General features: G+C 42.9%; 1 protein-coding gene across 2 annotated transcripts in view; it reads left to right on the top strand.

Moving 5' to 3' along the window:
* ksr2 (kinase suppressor of ras 2) overlaps positions 1 to 18,920 on the top strand; it is a 138,860-nt gene that overhangs the window by 93,735 nt on the left and 26,205 nt on the right. For both annotated transcript variants that reach the window (XM_072664716.1, XM_072664715.1), the window contains exons 13-18: positions 176 to 217; positions 1,784 to 1,850; positions 5,575 to 5,623; positions 6,650 to 7,017; positions 12,636 to 12,732; positions 13,012 to 13,145. In XM_072664716.1, the coding sequence (XP_072520817.1) occupies positions 176 to 217; positions 1,784 to 1,850; positions 5,575 to 5,623; positions 6,650 to 7,017; positions 12,636 to 12,732; positions 13,012 to 13,145 (757 nt within the window). The remainder of the gene's footprint in view (positions 1 to 175; positions 218 to 1,783; positions 1,851 to 5,574; positions 5,624 to 6,649; positions 7,018 to 12,635; positions 12,733 to 13,011; positions 13,146 to 18,920) is intronic.

The raw sequence follows: 18,920 nt of genomic DNA, 5'->3' as shown, positions 1-18,920 counted from the left end.
AATGGAAGTGATCAATGCAGAACTGATTATAAACGTCAAAACAGTCCGGATTAAAACATGTAGCTCTGCTCTGATACTGAGATCTGAGACGTGTAATAAAGAACTTATTAGCCTTTAAAAAAATGAAAGCTTGAGCCAACATGTTCTCTTCCCCCACTCTCTTTCTCTCTCTCAGCATCTCATTACTACAAATACAAGCAGCAGTTCATCTTCCCCGGTAAGTGTGTCATAATAATTGGACATTACCCCTACCCATAATGCAGTGTGACAGGCCAAAGACAACTCTTTTGATGTAATTTTTCGCTGGCTTTTCTCTAAAGCGCAATGCTGTGCCTCCCCCTTCTCTTCTCTTTTCTTAACCGGCATGGCTGTGCTCCCTAATGATGGGCCTTGTAAAGGCCAGTCCTTGGGTCTTCCTAAACAAACAAAGGCCCGTGAGTGGGCATTCTCAGTGGGAGACCCTCAGCAGCAGAAAGGCTTTTGATGAACATACAGAAAGGACATGACGGAAGACTTACTGGTAGTAGAAGGGCAGCCTGGGTTTGTGCAAATGAGATCCACTCAGGAGCAGTGCTTAAAACACAAGCTACCATGTCTTTACTAGTATCAAAGTCACTGCTGGTGGTCCATCGAAAATGGTCCACCGGTAAAATAATTTCTGCACAATAAGTAATATAAAGTCGGGCCAACTTAAAATTTGAGTTCACTTCATTTTTTGTCCAAAAATAATTCTAATATTTTTACTTCTGCATCTTATTTGGTTAACAATACATATTGAATTCAGTTGAACTCAAAAACTGATTAAATACTGTGTAAAATGTTTAGTCTGTGGCTCCTCCCCCTTTCATTTGACTACTGTTTATTCCCATCTGCAGGTTCCTCCACTCCCCCATCACATAGAAGAAAGCCTTCATATTCTTGCACTCCTGATCTTGGAGGACAGTGGTGTTGACAGGATTCGAACTTATGATCTCCTGAGTCTCTTAACAAGCAGGCAGTTAGACAGTTGCTCCACTCTAGATCTGTGAACCTGTGTACATTTCTGCATCCAAGAAATAACAGAAGGGTAAATTTACTCAGAACTGTGTTTTTATGTAGTGTGGATTCACAGCTCTAGACCGGCCCTACGGTCTAACTGCTGCTAATCAACTGTGAGGAGATCATCAGTTCAAATCTCAGCAAGGGCTCAGAGCCTCACTGTCATAGCGGAAGTTCTAACCTGGGGGTGGAGTCACACACTAAACATCTTACATAGTATTTGATCAGTGTCAGCTGCAGCTCATTTGCTATTTTTTTCAAATAAATGTGAGTTAGGAGAATTTTTGACTAAGCAATGTTGAGCTCTCAAAAAGCACTCTGTAATGTGTAATACTTCAGCACTGGAAGTGTCCTGACATTACATTTTATACACTGTGGTACCCATCAGAGCATAGAGTCAATGACCAGGCACAAGGTTATAGAACAATATCAGTGTCTCAGATCTAGCAGCCAAATAATAGCTGGTCATGCAGCTGCAGTCCTATAGTGATCACTTTAATGGACAAGGTAGTGATGGACTGATAAACTGTAATACAGCCTGTAAGTGTAATCCAATCTACCAAGTGCACCTATATGATTGGTGTTTCTGTAAAAATGGCCAGTGAATATAGATACAAGGTAGATGGGTCTAATAAAGTGGATACTCAGTCAGTCTCAACTCAGTATATGCCTAATTTGCTACAGATCATTGGATAAATCATAATGGTTTTATTCTGTCCATCTCTTTCCGTGTGTATGTGGATAGATGTGACCCCAGAGGTTCCCAGTAGAGCTCCTCAGGTTATCCTACATCCTGTGCTGTCCGAGCCCGGGTAAGTGTGTGTGGTATTTTAAAAGCCTCTTTATTATTTTATGCCTATTCCATATTGGTTACATATACAGGTGCTGTTACAACTTGTTGTAATTAATTAGTAATTTTTAAATATACAGTATACTGATTACACACTTACATTGATGGCACTTAGCTGACGCTCTCATATTACAGAGATGGGCCTCTGTAGTGCCAGGAGTCTTGCCTATTAGTGTAGCGCAGCATAGCCACCCAGACCAGGAATCAAACCCCAGTCTCCCACATGGTGTGGTAGCCCTGCCTAACTGGCAGATACTGGTGTTATCCGTTGCACCACGCCAACCAGCTCAGTATTACACAGTATTACTCAGTAATTACAGGGCTTCTGTACATACTGGTGGGGCTATTCTTTCAGAACAGAAGTTCGTCTGCCTGTCTGCGGGTCATAGGCTTAAGGTTTAAGGGGTTAAGACACAAAAGAGTGATTAAAAAGAGCTCATTCATTAAGAAGTAACTTAAGCTTATATACCAATATATATATCAATTATTTCAGAATTTTTGCAAGAGTTTAAATGAGTTTGTACACCGAATTATTTAATATTATTTTAAATTTTATCATTTTAATTCATAGGGGTGTTATCGATTACAAGCACAGAATTTGCATCCTTTATGTAACTGCTGCCTCATTTAAGGTAAAAAAAGATACCTGGGAGCTAAATGCGAGTGAGCTAACGTACATTAAAAACAACAGACATCTTAGTGAAGTAGATCAGCAGACATTAGTTAGATTTAGTAAGAGTAAACCCACTTCTCGCTAACGTTAGAGCCTCTAAAACAGGGCTGCTCAATCCGGGTCCTGGAGATCTACCATCCTGCAGAGCTTAGCTCCACCCTGAATCTAACACACCTGATCCATATAATGAAGGAACATTAGAGTCAGCTGTGTTGGATCTAAACTCTCCAGGGTGGTAGATCTCCAGGACCGGGATTGAGCAGACCTGCTCTAAAACTACAACTGAAACTGTTGGTCTAGAACTGCAGCTTTTCTCTGACTCTGCAGATGGATGATGTTGGGTTAGCTCAGCTAAGGTTACTGTGCTAGCTCTGCACGGCTCGAAAACAGCCGGTTCACACTGGGTGAAAGATGCCAAATGTATAAAATAGATCTAAATGCATTGTTGTTAGTCTAGTTTTACTGTAGTTTCTTATGTAATATTTCCTCATTTTTAGTGCCCATTCACATTCTTCTCCCTTTCGGGATGTGTCTGCCACCACTTCAGAAAAAAATCCTAGAAGAAACACGGCATATATACGATTCTAACTGAAAAATAAACAAGCATTGTCTAAAGGGGGTTCATCTGTGCACAAGAATTTAAATACTGTTGATGCGTGCCATGTATTAAAATCAAAATACCGAAAGATGATTGGAAAGAAGCCCCAGCATGTTCCCGTATCCAGTTGTAGAGCCGGGGTCACTGCACACGCCAACATGACAGACACTTACATCACTGCTTGTGTGTATTTGTGGAGGGCACCAACGTTTTAAAATAAGCGAATTATTGGAGCAAAAATATTTCCGGCGCTAAAACGGGGACGCCCAAGAAGACGCGAGGCGCATACTTTGGGCGAGCGCAGCAATGCCCTTCACTTCACGCTACAGTGAGGATGCTGGCCGGATCTAAGAGTGTCGGGGTGAAGTCAAGAGTCATAAAAGTCAACATCTCCTCGCGTTAACGGACTCCAAATGAATATGTTACCATACTGACTGTATTTTCCATTCCACATGTGGACTGACTCAGCCTCTGTTTACATACAGTAGATCTGTGCAGAGGTTTAAGGCATGTAAGCACCTCATTCTAAGTCATATCGCTCAGCAGTAAGAGAGTTTTATTGCTGTAGAAGCTCCAGATCTCATCAGAACAGATGCAGGTGAACTTAAATCCAGTAAAAAGGAGAAACAAGAGCTTCTCATTCTAAAGAAAGAAAGTAGTGAGATCTTGTCGGTGAGCTAGTCTGAAGAACAGAGCTCGGTTCCTCCAGGTTTCTCCTGGACGCCCCCCAGTCCAGCCAGCACAGCGTGGAGGATGTGTTCAACTCCATCAGCACCAGCAGCAGCAGCAGCTCACCTGATTTACCATCATTAAGCCCTGATTTACCACCAAACCAGGTGTTGATCTGAGGAGAACTCTAAATAATACTAGACTCCATGAGGAGAACTTTGGAGATGTTCTAATGATGAACACAGTGATGGAGAACCACCACCACTTTCTGTAGGAGTGTAATTAGCATATTTTACACTTAATGCACAGATAAGGAGCTTAATACGATCAGGTTCATAACCTATTATTTATGCCAACCAATTTAAAATATTATTATTATTATTATTTAATTAAATATAAAATTAATTAATAAAACGTTGTTCCTGGCTGATCCAAAGATGTCACATTGTCTTCATGATTTTTCTTTGTGTCTATTTGTGTTATTTATTGATGGACAAAAAAAAAAAGTTCGTGTGACGGGGTGGTAGGTCAAACCTTTTCAAATCATGTTTACATTTATTTGGTGATATTTTAGATATTTAGATCTTTTATGCAGGGATGTTCTGATCTGATCCAGTGGATTGGGATCAGGTATCTTAATCCCATTCCAGCTCCATGTCTTTATTTTAACCATTGTTATTTACACAAATGCAAAGATCAGATCGGTATCAGCTGGTACTCGGACCAGTGGGCAAAATAGCCTGATTGAGACGTCCCTAATTTATGTCATATTGTCATATTATGTCATAATGTCAGTACGAGCATGTGGAAAGAGCCACGTGCTGTTGAAAAATTTACATTATGACATAATTCTTTAAGAAATGCTAATTTCTCATATATCACCTAAACCAGAACATTTGGATTAACAGCTTTAAGCTTTAGACACAAACTCTGGCACACTGGTTGTGCTTTATGCATCTCAGCAATCGTTGCGGACACAGATGTTACCTGTTTCAGAGAATGACTCATATTTAATTTGATCAGAGTTATGTCCCCTTTTTTTTGGTTTGCGCTGACGTTGCTGCACGAAAACAGATATTTAACCGGGACAGGGCGGACAAGCCGTGCTTGAACAGGGCAGCGTCTCTGTTTCTGCATGAAAGTGGAGTAGCTGCGGGATGGGATTCGGGATGAGCTGCACGCATCGCTACAGACACAACAAGCACACGCGCTTTTGATTTAATTAGCAGCAAAAGCCCCCTCTTGACTGCACTCGCTGGTGAGGTCTCCTCGGCCTCCGGGCCCTCGAAGCACAGGGCTATGGGTTAATGACCAGCCCTCTGCTTGCTTGGCGGGGTGTGCAGTCATTATCCGCGAGGCCTCGTCTCCACAGGCCGCTGCTCCATTCAAACCTCACATCAAGCGCCACAAACAAGAAGTGAGTCATTGTGAGCCGTCAGTCTGATGCTTCGAGCCTAGACCTAATGACCGCGCGGAAGGTTATAGGACATTGATCCCCTTTCCAAAAAAGGGTTACTTTTTCTTGCAGCCGTGTGGCTGGTCTAAATCACTGAGTTAGGATGGAGGTTACAGGGTTCTTCGGTGAGCTTTATGCTGAGGAGCACTGGTGCTTTGGAAAGCACAAACAGGAACACTCAGAAAAGAAATTTCTTTAATTAGCATTATTTCAGAGGATCTTTAAAGTAGTATCTGTTCATTGGTGTAACTGCTTCTTCTCCTTCTCTCTCTCTCTTGTTGCTCCTACAGTAACAAAGGCAACCCGCTACTCCAGATCGAAGTGGAACCTACTTCAGATGTGAGTCATGCTTATGCTGGAACAATCGCATTGCTGAAAAAATTAGCTAATCTGTACAGTTCAGGAGATACAGTATGGTCACAGTCATGCAAAATAATAGCAAAAAAACCTTTGTAACCTTTAATGTAAAAAGATTTTACTCCAAGTCATTTTGGAGCATCTCTATTGGTCCATTTCTTATTAAATTCTTTTTTTTTTTTTACTCAAATTTCTCCCCAATCTTGCTGAGCCAAATAACCCACCCACTCACTCACTAGGACTCTACTAGAAGGGTGAGGATACTTGTAGAAGTCAGCCACCACCTCTTTTCGAACTGGCACTGATGCAGCTTCACTAGGCAGTCAACGCGCTCAGAGGAAAGCACTGGACCCCCAGCTCTGATATGTGAGCTAGCAGACGCCAGGGCCGGCCAGTATCGCAACGGAAGTGATACGTGGAGAGAGCGTGGTCAGTTATGCTCTCTTGGGCTCTGGCTGCTGATGGCGAAGCAGCATGACCTGGGATTTGAACTTGTGACCCTCTGTGCCATAGTTCATTATGAAATTCTGTGACAGACTATAGGCCAGGCTAATTGGTTGCCAGAGGTTTCTTAGGTGAGAGATGGTGGTGATCATCCAACAGCCTGACCTCACTGAATGCAATGCAAGTCCCACAGCAATGCTCCTCCAAAGTCTAGTCGAAAGCCTTCTTCCCTGGACAGCAGAAACAATGAATGAGTGGGTGTCCCAATACTTTTGTCCATCGAATGTATTGAGCATTGTTTATTTGTGAGCAGTCAGGCTAAAACAATTTTTGCCGTTTTTCACTTTTTGACATAATGTGACTCTAGCAGTGGATATTTACATTGTCACAGAATGTCACGATGAATGGACCAATAGAAATGCTCCAAAATGCCTCTGAATAAATTCATTTTACATTGACTTCCATTGAAAGTTCAAATGTTTTTCCCTTCTCCTGTAAAGTTGTCATTAAGACAGCAGTTTCTGACGTCCTGCTTGTTTTTGATCCGTTCTCTCTGTGCGTAAGAACGAGGAGGGGAACGATGAAGCGGGGGATTCGGCCGACGAGTTTGAGGAGATGAACCTCTCCCTGCTGTCGGCGCGCAACTTCCCCCGCAAGGCCAGCCAGACCAGCATCTTCCTGCAGGAGTGGGACATCCCCTTCGAGCAGCTGGAGATCGGAGAGCTGATAGGCAAGGGCCGCTTTGGACAGGTCTACCACGGCCGCTGGCACGGAGAAGTGGCCATCCGCCTCATCGACATCGAGCGTGACAACGAGGACCAGCTGAAGGCCTTCAAGCGGGAGGTGATGGCGTACAGGAACACGCGGCATGAGAACGTGGTGCTGTTCATGGGGGCCTGCATGAGCCCCCCGCACCTGGCCATCATCACCAGGTGAGCACTGCAGTCTCTGGCGGGGTTTGGAGGCTTGTTCTCTACACATCTCAGCTTTGTCCACTGGAGCTCTGCTTTTGGCACTCTTTTAATATGGAAATTTGTCCGCTGCATATGTAATCTTTACTCCCCTCTACGGAACAACATTAATCACAGACGACAAAAGCTGCATACAGCTGCCGCTGGCTTTCACACCGCATGCGTCACAACACTGGAGCCGGCTTCTCCCTTTAGTTATTTTAAAAAGCATTACTGTAGAGAACATCCTTTCTGGCCCGGCACACTGTCAAGAAATTCTGGACGAGAATTCATTGGGAAAACAGCAACATCTGTTCAAAAGAAAGGCCGTCATGTGGCCGTGTGTCATTGGAAAGTACATGTATAGAATCTCGGATCTGGGATGGATGAAATGTCAAGTGTAAATAGGCTCTTAGGCTACGCTCGCTTTGTGTTGCTGAAGTGGCAAAAATTCAGCTATTGTGACACAGATATGATATTTGCAGAGTTATGTAAATATGAGCCACTTTTATAGGCTACCCTTATAAATCACAATAACAGCCCCTATAAATAGCTATTATTACCATTATTACCTAAACGTGGGGATAACAACCCTTGGCTCTGATGATACTAGAGAGATGTTGTGGCATGACCTGTATTAGGTGAAGTAAAGGTGTTCATTATATAGGTTAACTGCTCCACAGTTGGGCGTCGATTGCTCTGTACCTCTCACCAGAGCCGTGGAGCCATTACCTCTGTAATGCTGTTGGGAGGCACTCAATGAGAAGTCCATTCTTGGTACACATTCACCATGGCGGCTCTAGAACATCCCACAAAGTTAGCGGTTCAGGGATGCCACCACCCTTCGCACGTTACCCTATTATCACGCCCTTTTGCATTGATGCACTACTGTGTCAACCTTTATATATATATATATATATATATATATATATATATATATATATATATATATATATATATATATATATATATATAGGATAACCAGTATATACTAAATCTTAATTAAACTACAATAAAGGATAAAGGTTCTACAAATAGAATAATAATAAAAATTATTATTAATTATTCATGTATGATCAAGCTAATAGTTATTTATACAAATACTATCATTTCATCCCTGTCACAAATTTTTTGCCTTAATTTTGGCAAAAAGAGAATCTTCTTTACATTGTATCAAAAATTTATGACGAATGGATCCGTAGAAATGACTTCCATTCCTTCTCCTGTAATGTTGCCATTTTGGAGATACATGTTTTTTCACGACAAGTGATGATTTACTCATTCATATACAACCATTACATGAGTATTAACATTAATTAACACAATTTTAGATGAAGACACTGTTAATTAAGACCTGTTATCATAAAGTGTTTCCCTTTTATATGTGGTCTTACACCTTTTTCCCTTTCTCCTCAGTCATGAACAGCAGCTCGAGCTGCTAGTCTGCTCGTTCGCTGTTGTTGTTGTTTGTTGATGACGCAGGCGGATCATGTTTGTGACGTAATTGATTAGGATGTGCGCATTTGGACTGGTTTCAGGAGACAGGTGTGTTTACACGTAAGACATATATGCGTCAATTGCAAACACAAATGTGAACCATTGAAGCAGATTTAGCAAAAAACTTGGAACTGAGCAACATGGCTTACACCGCGGTGGTATCCATAGAGACCACTTAAACAGGAGAGTCTGTTCCAGCAGCTTTTCCTTCGGCTGAGTTTAACTTCTTTCATCGACATTTCTCTCAACAAAACCAGCACATAGAGGTTGGCATATTGACCACCCACTCTGACCTCTAGCCCTTTTCCCAGTAAACAGGGGGCCCTGTTGGTGTGAAAAGGGTAAAGATGAAGAAAACATCAGCAGCATCTTCACACACTGGTGGTCTGAAGCTCAGCTCTCACTCACTAACTCTTAAAAGTTTGATGAATTAAGGCAAGGGAAGTTTATTTCATACACAGTGGCAATTCAAAGTGCTTTATGTAAGAAAAATACACAGATGTGAATAAAACTAAAGTATTAATAAGTATTAATAAGCATTAAAAATAAAGAAAATTAAAATAAAATACAATAAAAATGCAATAAAAATTAAATTAATTTACTAATGACAAATAAAATAAATAGTTACCATTTTCCCACTGGATAGCAGCCCTAACTGAACAAAATTTTACTTCCTGATCTGTTATTCAGTCCTTGAGATACCCATGCTAGCATCATTTTAAAACCAGGAGTTACTAAAGCTAAGGATAGCCTGTCCTTGAGTAATTTCCGGCCCCCTAAGCTATTAATCAACCCTTGGGATATCCAAACTAGCACAGTTTTAAAACCTCCAAGGCGTTGATCGAGCCTAACCACAAGCACTTTGAGGTGGATACTTAAAAGCTGGCTGGTGCAGAATAAAACCAGATAGCTAAAGGTACTGCCAGGAAGCTGAATAGGCCTTCTCTATTTAATGCCGGTCTTTTGACCAACAGGCAGTTAGACAGTTGCTCCACTTTAGAGCTGTGAAGCCATGTGCATTTCCATGTACAAGAAGGTTAAACTTATATAGTGTAATTTCACAGCTCTTGACTGGCCCTACGGTCTAACTGCTTCTTATCAAGTGTGAGGAGATCATCATTTCAAATCCCAGCAAGGGCTCTGAGCTCCACTGTCAAAAGCCTCCCAGTCTAGACAATCGTCATGTGATTGGGGAGTTATAACCTACAGATGGGAATAAACAGTATATAGATTAAGGGGGAGGAGCCACAGACTAAACATCTTCTAACTCCTCTGCTGCATTCTCTCTCTTCACTGGCTTCTTGTAGCTGCTGCCCGCATTAGATTATTACCCCTGATGCTGGCCAACAAAGCCAAGAATGGACCAGCCCCTCTGTACTTGCTGGCAATGAGCAAAAGCAGATTGCCAAGAAACCAAGAGCCCTTCCAGCTTCAAATACGGCTCGGCTTGACCTGCCATCCAGGATTTTTTCTGTCCTGTGCACTGAAGTGGTGGAACGAGCTTCCCCTGGGTGTTCGAACAGTCCAACACTCGCTGTCTTCAAACCCAGACTGAAGACCCTCCCCCTTCCAAGAGTACCTGGGCAAAGTGTATTTAGTAGTATCTAAGCTTAGAGGCATCTTGTGGATTCTAGCCGATACAAACTAGCTGAGGGTATCTGCAAAATGCCTTGAATGTAAATGTAAATCTTACACAGTATTTAATCAGTTTCAGCTGCAGCTCATTTACTAATGTTTTGAGGCTCAACTCGAGATGTATTGTTGACCAAACTGAGAGTTGAGAACTTCTGACTGAACTAAGATATCTCATAAAACGCTCTGTAATCTCGTGCTGTATCATTTATCATCAGTGTAGTTTTTCCCCTGCAGCCCAAAGACCACTCAGTGTACTGTACACTGTAGACATACATATCCGTAGCTCTATCAAAATGGCTGGGCAAGTCTTCGTTTCACTATTTCACAGCAGGAGCTGTTTTCGTTGTGCCTGGGAAAAGAAGGTCAAAAGTTGTAATTGTCCAATTTAAAGCACTTAACCAGGAGCAGCAGCCCCAGATAGGCCAAATCGAGCTGGAATTGAGAGAAATGGACTCAGGCCATAACAGCCCGGTTCTAAGCGTGCGAGGGAACATAAATATTGATTGTTTGTCGTTGCGTTGCCATGAGTGACTGTTTATTGATTGGTTTTCATATCGCGGCCCGCTGCGTGGAATAATCGCGTGGCCTTTCATCAGGGAAGCAAACAAGCCGCTCCTCCATGTGGAACATAATTATACAGAGAAGGTCCGAGACAGATGCTGTTTGGAATGAGTTGTGTTGACATTAGCAGCACTAATAAAGAAAGTAGTGCAGAGGTGATCCGCCTGCATTTTCATACAGGGAGAGGAGCCACAGGCTGACCTCAGGAGAAATTAAGTAAGGAAGTAATGGGGCTATTTACCCAGCCTTTTCCGAGAAACATCGCCTCACTCTCGTTTGGGGAGGAATTTTCTCAGTAGAAGGCCAGGAGACCGGAGTGATGCCAGCAATGTCAAGCGAAAAATCCAAAACTCTCATTAAAGATGCCAATATACACTTATGGATAGCTGCTTCATAGAATTCAGCGCCAGAGTCAATAAAACACACCCAGTTTGCACCCAAGTTCATCAGCCATCAGGCTTTTGTTAGATTCTCTGATGTTCTCTGAAGTTCTCAGTTCTTTAGCTTTGCACTGCAGCTAATGGAACAGAGCTAAGAGTAGTCAGTGCGTTGTACAGTTATATATGTGCACTATATAGACAAAAAAAGTATTTGGACACCTGCTTGTTCATTGTTTCTTCCAAAATCAAGGGGATTAAAATGAGTTTGTCCTGCTTTTGTTGGAGTCCAGGAAAGAAGGCTTTCTACTAGATTTTGGATGAGCACTGCTGTGAGGGTTTAAGAGCATTAGTAAGGACAGGACGTTGGATGATTACCACCCCACCTTGTCCCCAACTCATCCCAAAAGTATTGCATGGAGCACCAACCATCATTCCAGAGAACACAGTAGTTCTACTGCTCCACAGCTTAGTGCTTGGGGTCTTAACACACCTATTATATTGGCAGAACTTCTCTACAGGGACTAGACAAGCTGTGTGTGTGTGCACATCTGCACATCTGTGTCAGCGATGTTTGCGACTTAAGCTGAATACATTCGTTTGAAGGGGTGTCCACAAACATTTGGACACGTAGTGTATTACATAATATGATGCGTCAGAAACCACATTTAGGCATTCGTTTTGCACCGTGCTACTGGTGGGATGTAACCCAGAGAGCACCCACTGACATGAGGCATCCGTACTTCAGACTAGAAGCATTTGGGATAAGGGGAAAATTGTGCGAATGAGCTTTTTCACAGAATTATTGCTTTAGAACTCTCAGCCTAATGAATATGGATAACAGGGGAGTGAGAACAGGCCTGGGGTCAGACCCAGGCAGCAGCGTCAGGTGGCACAGTGGGGGGTGCCTCTGTTCCTTCCACCCTGCTGAGATGAAGCTCAGAGCCTCTGCACTGGAGCCTTGCTGAGCAAATCTAGAGCACAAGCTGAGCTAGACTAGGGTCCCAGCTGATGAAATTGACCAGTGTTTGGGTTGCACTTGCTTGCTGTCTGTGGGAATGCTATCGATTATACACTGATGCTGTATTTATTATGAACTCATTTGTCTGATTTGAGAATTTCTTACAGGAGAAGCAAAAAACGTCCTCACTTTCAATGGACGTCAATGTAAAAAGTGTGTATTCCAAGTCATTTTGGAGCATTTCTATTGGTCCAGTTGTCATGACATTTGAACACAATGTAAAGAACAACTACCAGCCTCAAGAACATTGTTTGAGGCCTGAAACACTAAGCCCATGGAGATTCGTCTGTGAATTCTGGATACGAAGTCTACATTTTAAAGCATATCATCTGAATGCCACCCCCAGTGCCTTGCAGCCAACGTTGGTGTTACATTCGCGAGGCCTACAGCTGTGGTGCTGATAAGCGCCCTGTGAGAAATGCTGGTAAAAGCAAGCCTAAACATGACTTGTGCACCCATTCTATGAGGAGAAAGGTCTGGCTAACTTGTTTTTTTGATGTGTTTTCCAGTCTGTGTAAAGGGAGGACGCTTTACACAGTAATACGAGATGCTAAAGTCATCCTGGACGTCAACAAGACCAGACAAATAGCGCAGGAGATGGTTAAGGTAGGTGTTCCACTCATTCCTTATGGGTGATGGTGAAGGCCTTGGTGATGTTTGTCATATTCACACCTCTGTAGTATCTCTGGAATTATCTCCAGGTAATGTCATTAGGACATTATGATAATCTATCATGTCTCTGGGATAATACTGCTGGATAATTGGTTTAATGGATGGTTTCTCAAGTCTTACCATTGGAAACTTGTACTAAACTGAGAACTGAGAACCTCTGATGCATTTGTTACGTCTGTGGAACATTTTGCTCTTGTCTGGGTTTGTGTTCAGGGCATGGGCTACCTGCATGCCAAAGGGATCCTTCACAAGGACATGAAATCCAAGAATGTCTTCTACGACAACGGCAAAGTGGTCATCACTGACTTTGGACTCTTCACCATATCTGGTGTTCTACAAGCAGGCAGGTATGTCGGGCAGTTAATACAGTACAATACAGACCAATTGGAATCTGGATTATGCTTGAGAAGCTAGATTTACAGACATGTGTTTAAAAAAATAACACTTTTTTTGAAAGACTTTCACACATGCAGAGCTGGATAGATACTCACACATTAAACTGGGCTCCTCTATGAATTAATGAGCATTTTTCTGGTTTTTCATCATATGGTTTACTATGGTATCTACTAATTCATTTATTCCAATTAATTTCATTGCGGAGATCCATTAAAACTGTTTATAAGACGGACACAGTTCTTGTCATAATGTGTTTCGTGTGCCGTGAACACGGCATCTGAAATTAGGAGATGAAATGAGCCACGACTGCTAGGAGAGTCCCTCAGATACACTGCATCACTGTTTTATGATAACTAGGACCTGTCACGACAACTTTATTATTTTTTGGGGACGAAAAAAAGTTCCAGAAATAATTGCAATAAATTATATTATTGCACTTTTATTGTCTCCGTTTTATGCCACTGATATAATGAAAACAGCAGAAAATAGCAGAATAATACAAGTCAAGTCAAGTCAAGTGGGTTTTTTATTGTCATTTCAACTACATACAGAGTACACAGTGAACAAAACGTTCCTCCAGGACCACGGTGCAACAGAGACACAGTGCATACAGAACACAAGTGCAACACAATACAAGTGCGGACAGACAACACAACACAGTACAGACAGAGAATAATAAATAATTTAGGGGTAGTGTGTAAATTATGCAGTGTGCAATAAATATTGAGTCCAGTGAGGTAGAATAGTTATTAGTGCAAAATGCTTCCCATATTGTCTGGGGTAAATGGTTGGTGAATGAGAGAGAGTGTGAGTGTGAGTGTGAGTTTGAGTGTGAGTGTGTATGTGTTTGTGTGTGTGCGCATGTAACAGAAAAACCATCAGTTCAGTCTCTGGAGTTGAGGAGTCTGATGGCTTGGGGGAGGAAGCTATTGCAGAGTCTGGTCGAGTTGGACCAGATGCTGCGGTACCTTCCTGATGGCAGGAGGGAGAACAGTCTGTGTGAAGGGTGGGTGGAGTCATCCACAATGCAGTGTAAATGTCTATGACGGAGGGGAGAGAGACTCCGATGGTCCTCTCAGCTGTCCTCACAATGCGTTGGAGGGTCTTGAGGTCAGAGGCTGTGCAGGTCCCAAACCAGGCAGTGATGCAGCTGCTCAGGATGCTCTCTATGGTCCCTCTATAGAAGAGGGTGAGGATGGGTGGAGGGACACGGGCCTTTCTCAGCTTCCGGAGGAAGTAGAGAAGTAATTACACCCTTTTAAAGAGCGCTGAATTTTGATCATTTGGAGTTAAAATATCCCAAATAACTAAAACATAAATCTAATAAAACCAGTCTTTTAAAAACAAGGTTGACGTACTGTTTCGGTCACGTTAATGGGAAAATAATGCACATCACATTTTTTGGATTCATGGATTGGATCAATTTTCCGATCAGCAATACTTTTATGAGTGGGAGGATTGTGGTGGGGCAAGAGAACAGAATAGAGTAAAATACACGCAAGTAAACACAATAGCCAACACTGTGAGGCCAGCAAAAATGATCAAGGTCATTTCATATAATGTATGATAGGTCCATAACGTAATTATCCTGACAGGCCTAATGATACCTCTATGTAACACCACCTGCAGCTGTCATTATTTGAACTAACAGATCTAATTAGAAACGAGCCAATAGAAATGCTCGTAATATATCTCATACATCTCATTACCTAAACATGCAGTAAAAGCCTTCAGCTGTAAAAGTTAGTATTTCAGGGATCAGAGTCTAACCACCGCTGTAATTCTCACTGTCCAGCCGATCATACCACGCGCAAGCCTGGGTCGTTGAAAGCTCCTCATGATGATTTGTCTAACCGCTTATTAAGATCCGAAGCCTGTGATTAAGAGTCTGGGGCACTTCTGGCCTTTCATGCAAATGAGATCTCATCTCTCATGCTGTGCTTCCAGCTTCTCAGTTGTGTCTGCTGCAGTGAGCATCCCCGGGCACCGTCCGCATGTGATGCTGGATGGAGGTTTGATTTTGCTTTTGTGTTTTGATGTTTGAGGTGAGGCAGTTTGGGGCAGTTTAAGGCTGTTTGAGGCACTTTGATGAAGACAGGGGATCTGGGTTTTGACCCAGTGGGCGGAGGAAAAGGTGGGCGCCGGTTGTTTGTTGGCCGAAGGAAGCAGGTGCACCGGTGAGGCCGTTTTACACTTAAATTCACAATTTATTTCAACCTTTATACACAGAACTGTGCTGCAAACAGAGTTGCTCTGACTGAACTTGAGGTTTCTTGTCCTGTCGACTGTGTGTGTAAGTCTGTTGGGTATTTGTTTGGGTGTCGGTGAACGGAGGAACGTAAGAAGGCCGCTGCACTGTTTTGCCTTATTAGTGGCAACCTTAAGTTGTTAGCCAGTAAGAGATATATATTCCAGGATATTGATTCATGTAGGGGTCAATTATTTTTATCTGCAGCAGTCTGACGTTACTTAACATAATATTGAAGAGGTGATTAGACTGGCCCAGACCATGTCCGATACCATAATTTGCTCTGGCCCTATCCCAACGAGGCTTACAGCAGACTTACAGTGTTGAACTGCCGGATGTCCGAGTGGCGTTCGGAAAATCAGGTAGGCTTTATAGACATTTGTTTTGAAAGTTCGAAGACTGCGTCAACCCTACGCGAGAGGGTGGTGCTTTCTCGCCAGGCAGCATGAGCATGGCCCATAGTCTTTTATTTAGCTGGCAGAGCTGTGTAACCAGCTGCTGACAATCCAGAACCAGGACTAAGCTGCAAACAGACAGGCTAAACCAATGGGATCAATGTTCTTTACCAATTTGAAAAGTTCACATTTACACATTTCTTATGCCAACTTGGTTCTTAATGGAACCAAAACTGGTTCTTCTATGACATTATTCAAAGAACCGTTTGTAGAAAAGCCAACGTTTGACAATTTAGCTTTTTTATAGAGACAGTTAGACCATAAAGCACTGGAAAGAGTTGGAGTATCTCCAAATGGCAAGGCTTGTGGGGGCTTCCGTTAACGTCTTGGTGCCAGATACCTTCCAGAGCACCCTCAGAGGACTTGTAGAGTCCATGCCTCAGTGGTAGGTTTTGGTGGCACATGAACCTTTGTTCAATGGACCAACAAAAGTGGTTCAGAAGCTCCTGGAATTAAGTACCTGTAAAGTTTCGGACAGTGACGGTGTCTGAGCGGTATGTTTGTGTTGCCAAGCGTGTCCTAGCTTATCACCTACAGTGCAAACTAAGTGCTCTGGGTCTAAGCTGTTGTTACTGCCCTCCCACACCTTCGCCATAGTCAATGTGGCATGAAGCTGCATCCAGATAAGTCAGCAGCAGCTTAGAGTGGAAGCGGTTAGTTGGGATTTCAGGCTGTTTTCTGCCGTTTAAGATTCATTTCCCGCTCCTGTTCCAGTGCATCCCTCTACGTCTCCACCAACGCACACATGAAAGAGTCTTTTCTTCCTCTGCCGCGGCCCATGCCATGATCCAGGAACGTGCAGATCCGTTAGGTTTTTGATGTGTGTGTGTGTTATCTCGCCTGTGGAGTCCTCTGGAAAGGAAATGACAAAATACCAAAGCTTTAAAGGAGCGCCACTGAAAGAAAGACGCTTTCTTTTTAACTCCAGAAAAAACAAATCTTCTGATCCATCTCTTGTTCTGCAGCCAGCTTTCATTTCAGTAACCTCTGGCTGTGTTTGCTAAAACAGAAAATGTGAAATACACTATATGGACAAAAAGTATTGGGACATTGGCTCATTCATTGTTTCTTCTGAAAGCAAGGGGATTAAAAAGAGCTTATCTTGCGTTTGTTGGAGTAACTGTCACTACTGTCCAAGGACGAAGACTTTCTACCAGATTTTAGAGAAGCATTGCTGTGAGGATTTGATTGCATTCAGCAACAAAAGCTTTAGTGAGGTCCCAAAAGTATTGGATGGAGCATTATCCATTCTTCCAGGGAACACAGGTCCACTGCTCCATAGCTGCTCCATAGCTGCCCACTGCTCCATAGCTGCTCCATAGCTGCCCACTGCTCCTTAGCTGCTCCATAGTTCCCATAGCTGCCCACTGCTCCATAGATCCCATAGCTGCCCACTGTTCCATAGCTGGTCCATAGCTCCCATAGCTGCCCACTGTTCCATAGCTGGTCCATAGCTGCCCACTGCTCCATAGTTGCTCCATAGCTGCCCACTGCTCCATAGCTGCTCCATAGCTGCCCACTGCTCCATAGCTGCTCCATTGCTCCCATAGCTCCATAGCTGCTCCATAGCTCCATAGCTGCTCCATAGCTGCTTCATAGCTCCATAGCTGCTCCATAGCTCCAAAGCTGCTCCATAGCTGCTCCGTAGCTCCCATAGCTGCCCTACAAAGCCAAGAACGGACCAGCCTCTCTGTACTTGATGGTAATGGTCAAAAGCTGATCCGCACCAAGAGCCCTTCAAGCTTCAAGTATGGCTCGGCTCGACCCGCCATCCCTCAAAATCCACGGAAGACGAGCGTCCAGACTTTTTTCTGTCCTGCACCGAAGTGGTGGAACGAACTTCCCTTGGGTGTCCGAACAGTCCAACGCTTGCTGTCTTCAAACCCAGACACCTCTTCTTAGAGTACTTGGGTGAATAGCAGAGTGGTCTCCTTATTGACTTGTGTTTAGTAGAGTCTAAACTTAGAGTATCTTTGAATTATTAGTCTATTTAAACTAGCTGAGGTTTTTCTTGGGTCGCTCTGGAGATGAGCATCTGCTAAATGCCTTAAATGTAAATGTAAATGCTCCACAGCTCAATTCATAGTTCCCATACGTCCCAAACATCACCAACTAATCGACTGTAACATTTTCAATTAATTAGGTGACTGGTGTTAGTCGAGTAAGCTGGTTAGTTGTTGCACCCTTACACAACGTCAGACATTGGACAACTTGCCTAATATTTGTAACAAAGCCGGATGTTTTCTTTAAGGGTTTTCCACACCACATTAAACAGAAAGCTGTTTAGATTTCGCCATTTTCATTTCCAGTCCGAGAATTTGCAAAGCTGAAGGAACAAAAGACACACGGGGAGCTAGAACTGGGAATGAGGCCAAATGGACACATTTTATCCTTGTGTTGTGAGGTCTGCATTCACATCAGCACTCAAACCTTTCAGCTGTTTAAACCACATTTAAGCCAAAAAAATTCCAACAAGTGCTTTTTACACTAGATTGGAAAAGAAAACTTTCAAATCATCATTATTATTCTATGATGAAAACGAAGCTGAGTGTTGAAGCTAAATGCATCCCAAGTATTAGCCATGAACTGGAGAGAGCGCAATTTAGACCACTCTTCCACTAACTGGGACCATGTTTTAGCTAGAGTTTATGAGTGCCTATAGCAGCATTTCTCCCGCTGTAATAGATGAGAACTGTCACTATTGTGTTCTTCTTGAATATGAAGCACAGAGTTAATGGAGAAAGCGGAATAAAATTGACAGGAACTCTCTCAAGAGCTTGGTATCCCTCTTAGGCAAGGGGACAAAGTGTAACCAGGTTTAAGACGAGATAAGATGCTGGTGATATAACGTTAAATTTCATTTGCTTTTACGTGAATTTATTCAACAGATGCTTTTAACCAGAGCAGCTTTAGAGAGTGTAAACAATGGAAGCAAACCTGATGCAAGGATGGAGCATCTGCAAGGATTCGTGCTCTGTCAAAGCTTGAGGTAGTAAGTACAGTGCTGCTGGAAAGATGCGAAA

The sequence above is a fragment of the Salminus brasiliensis genome, chromosome 20 (genome assembly GCF_030463535.1).
Source record: "Salminus brasiliensis chromosome 20, fSalBra1.hap2, whole genome shotgun sequence".
Classification (NCBI taxonomy): domain Eukaryota; kingdom Metazoa; phylum Chordata; class Actinopteri; order Characiformes; family Bryconidae; genus Salminus; species Salminus brasiliensis.
This window is presented reverse-complemented; position numbering and strand designations above follow the sequence as displayed.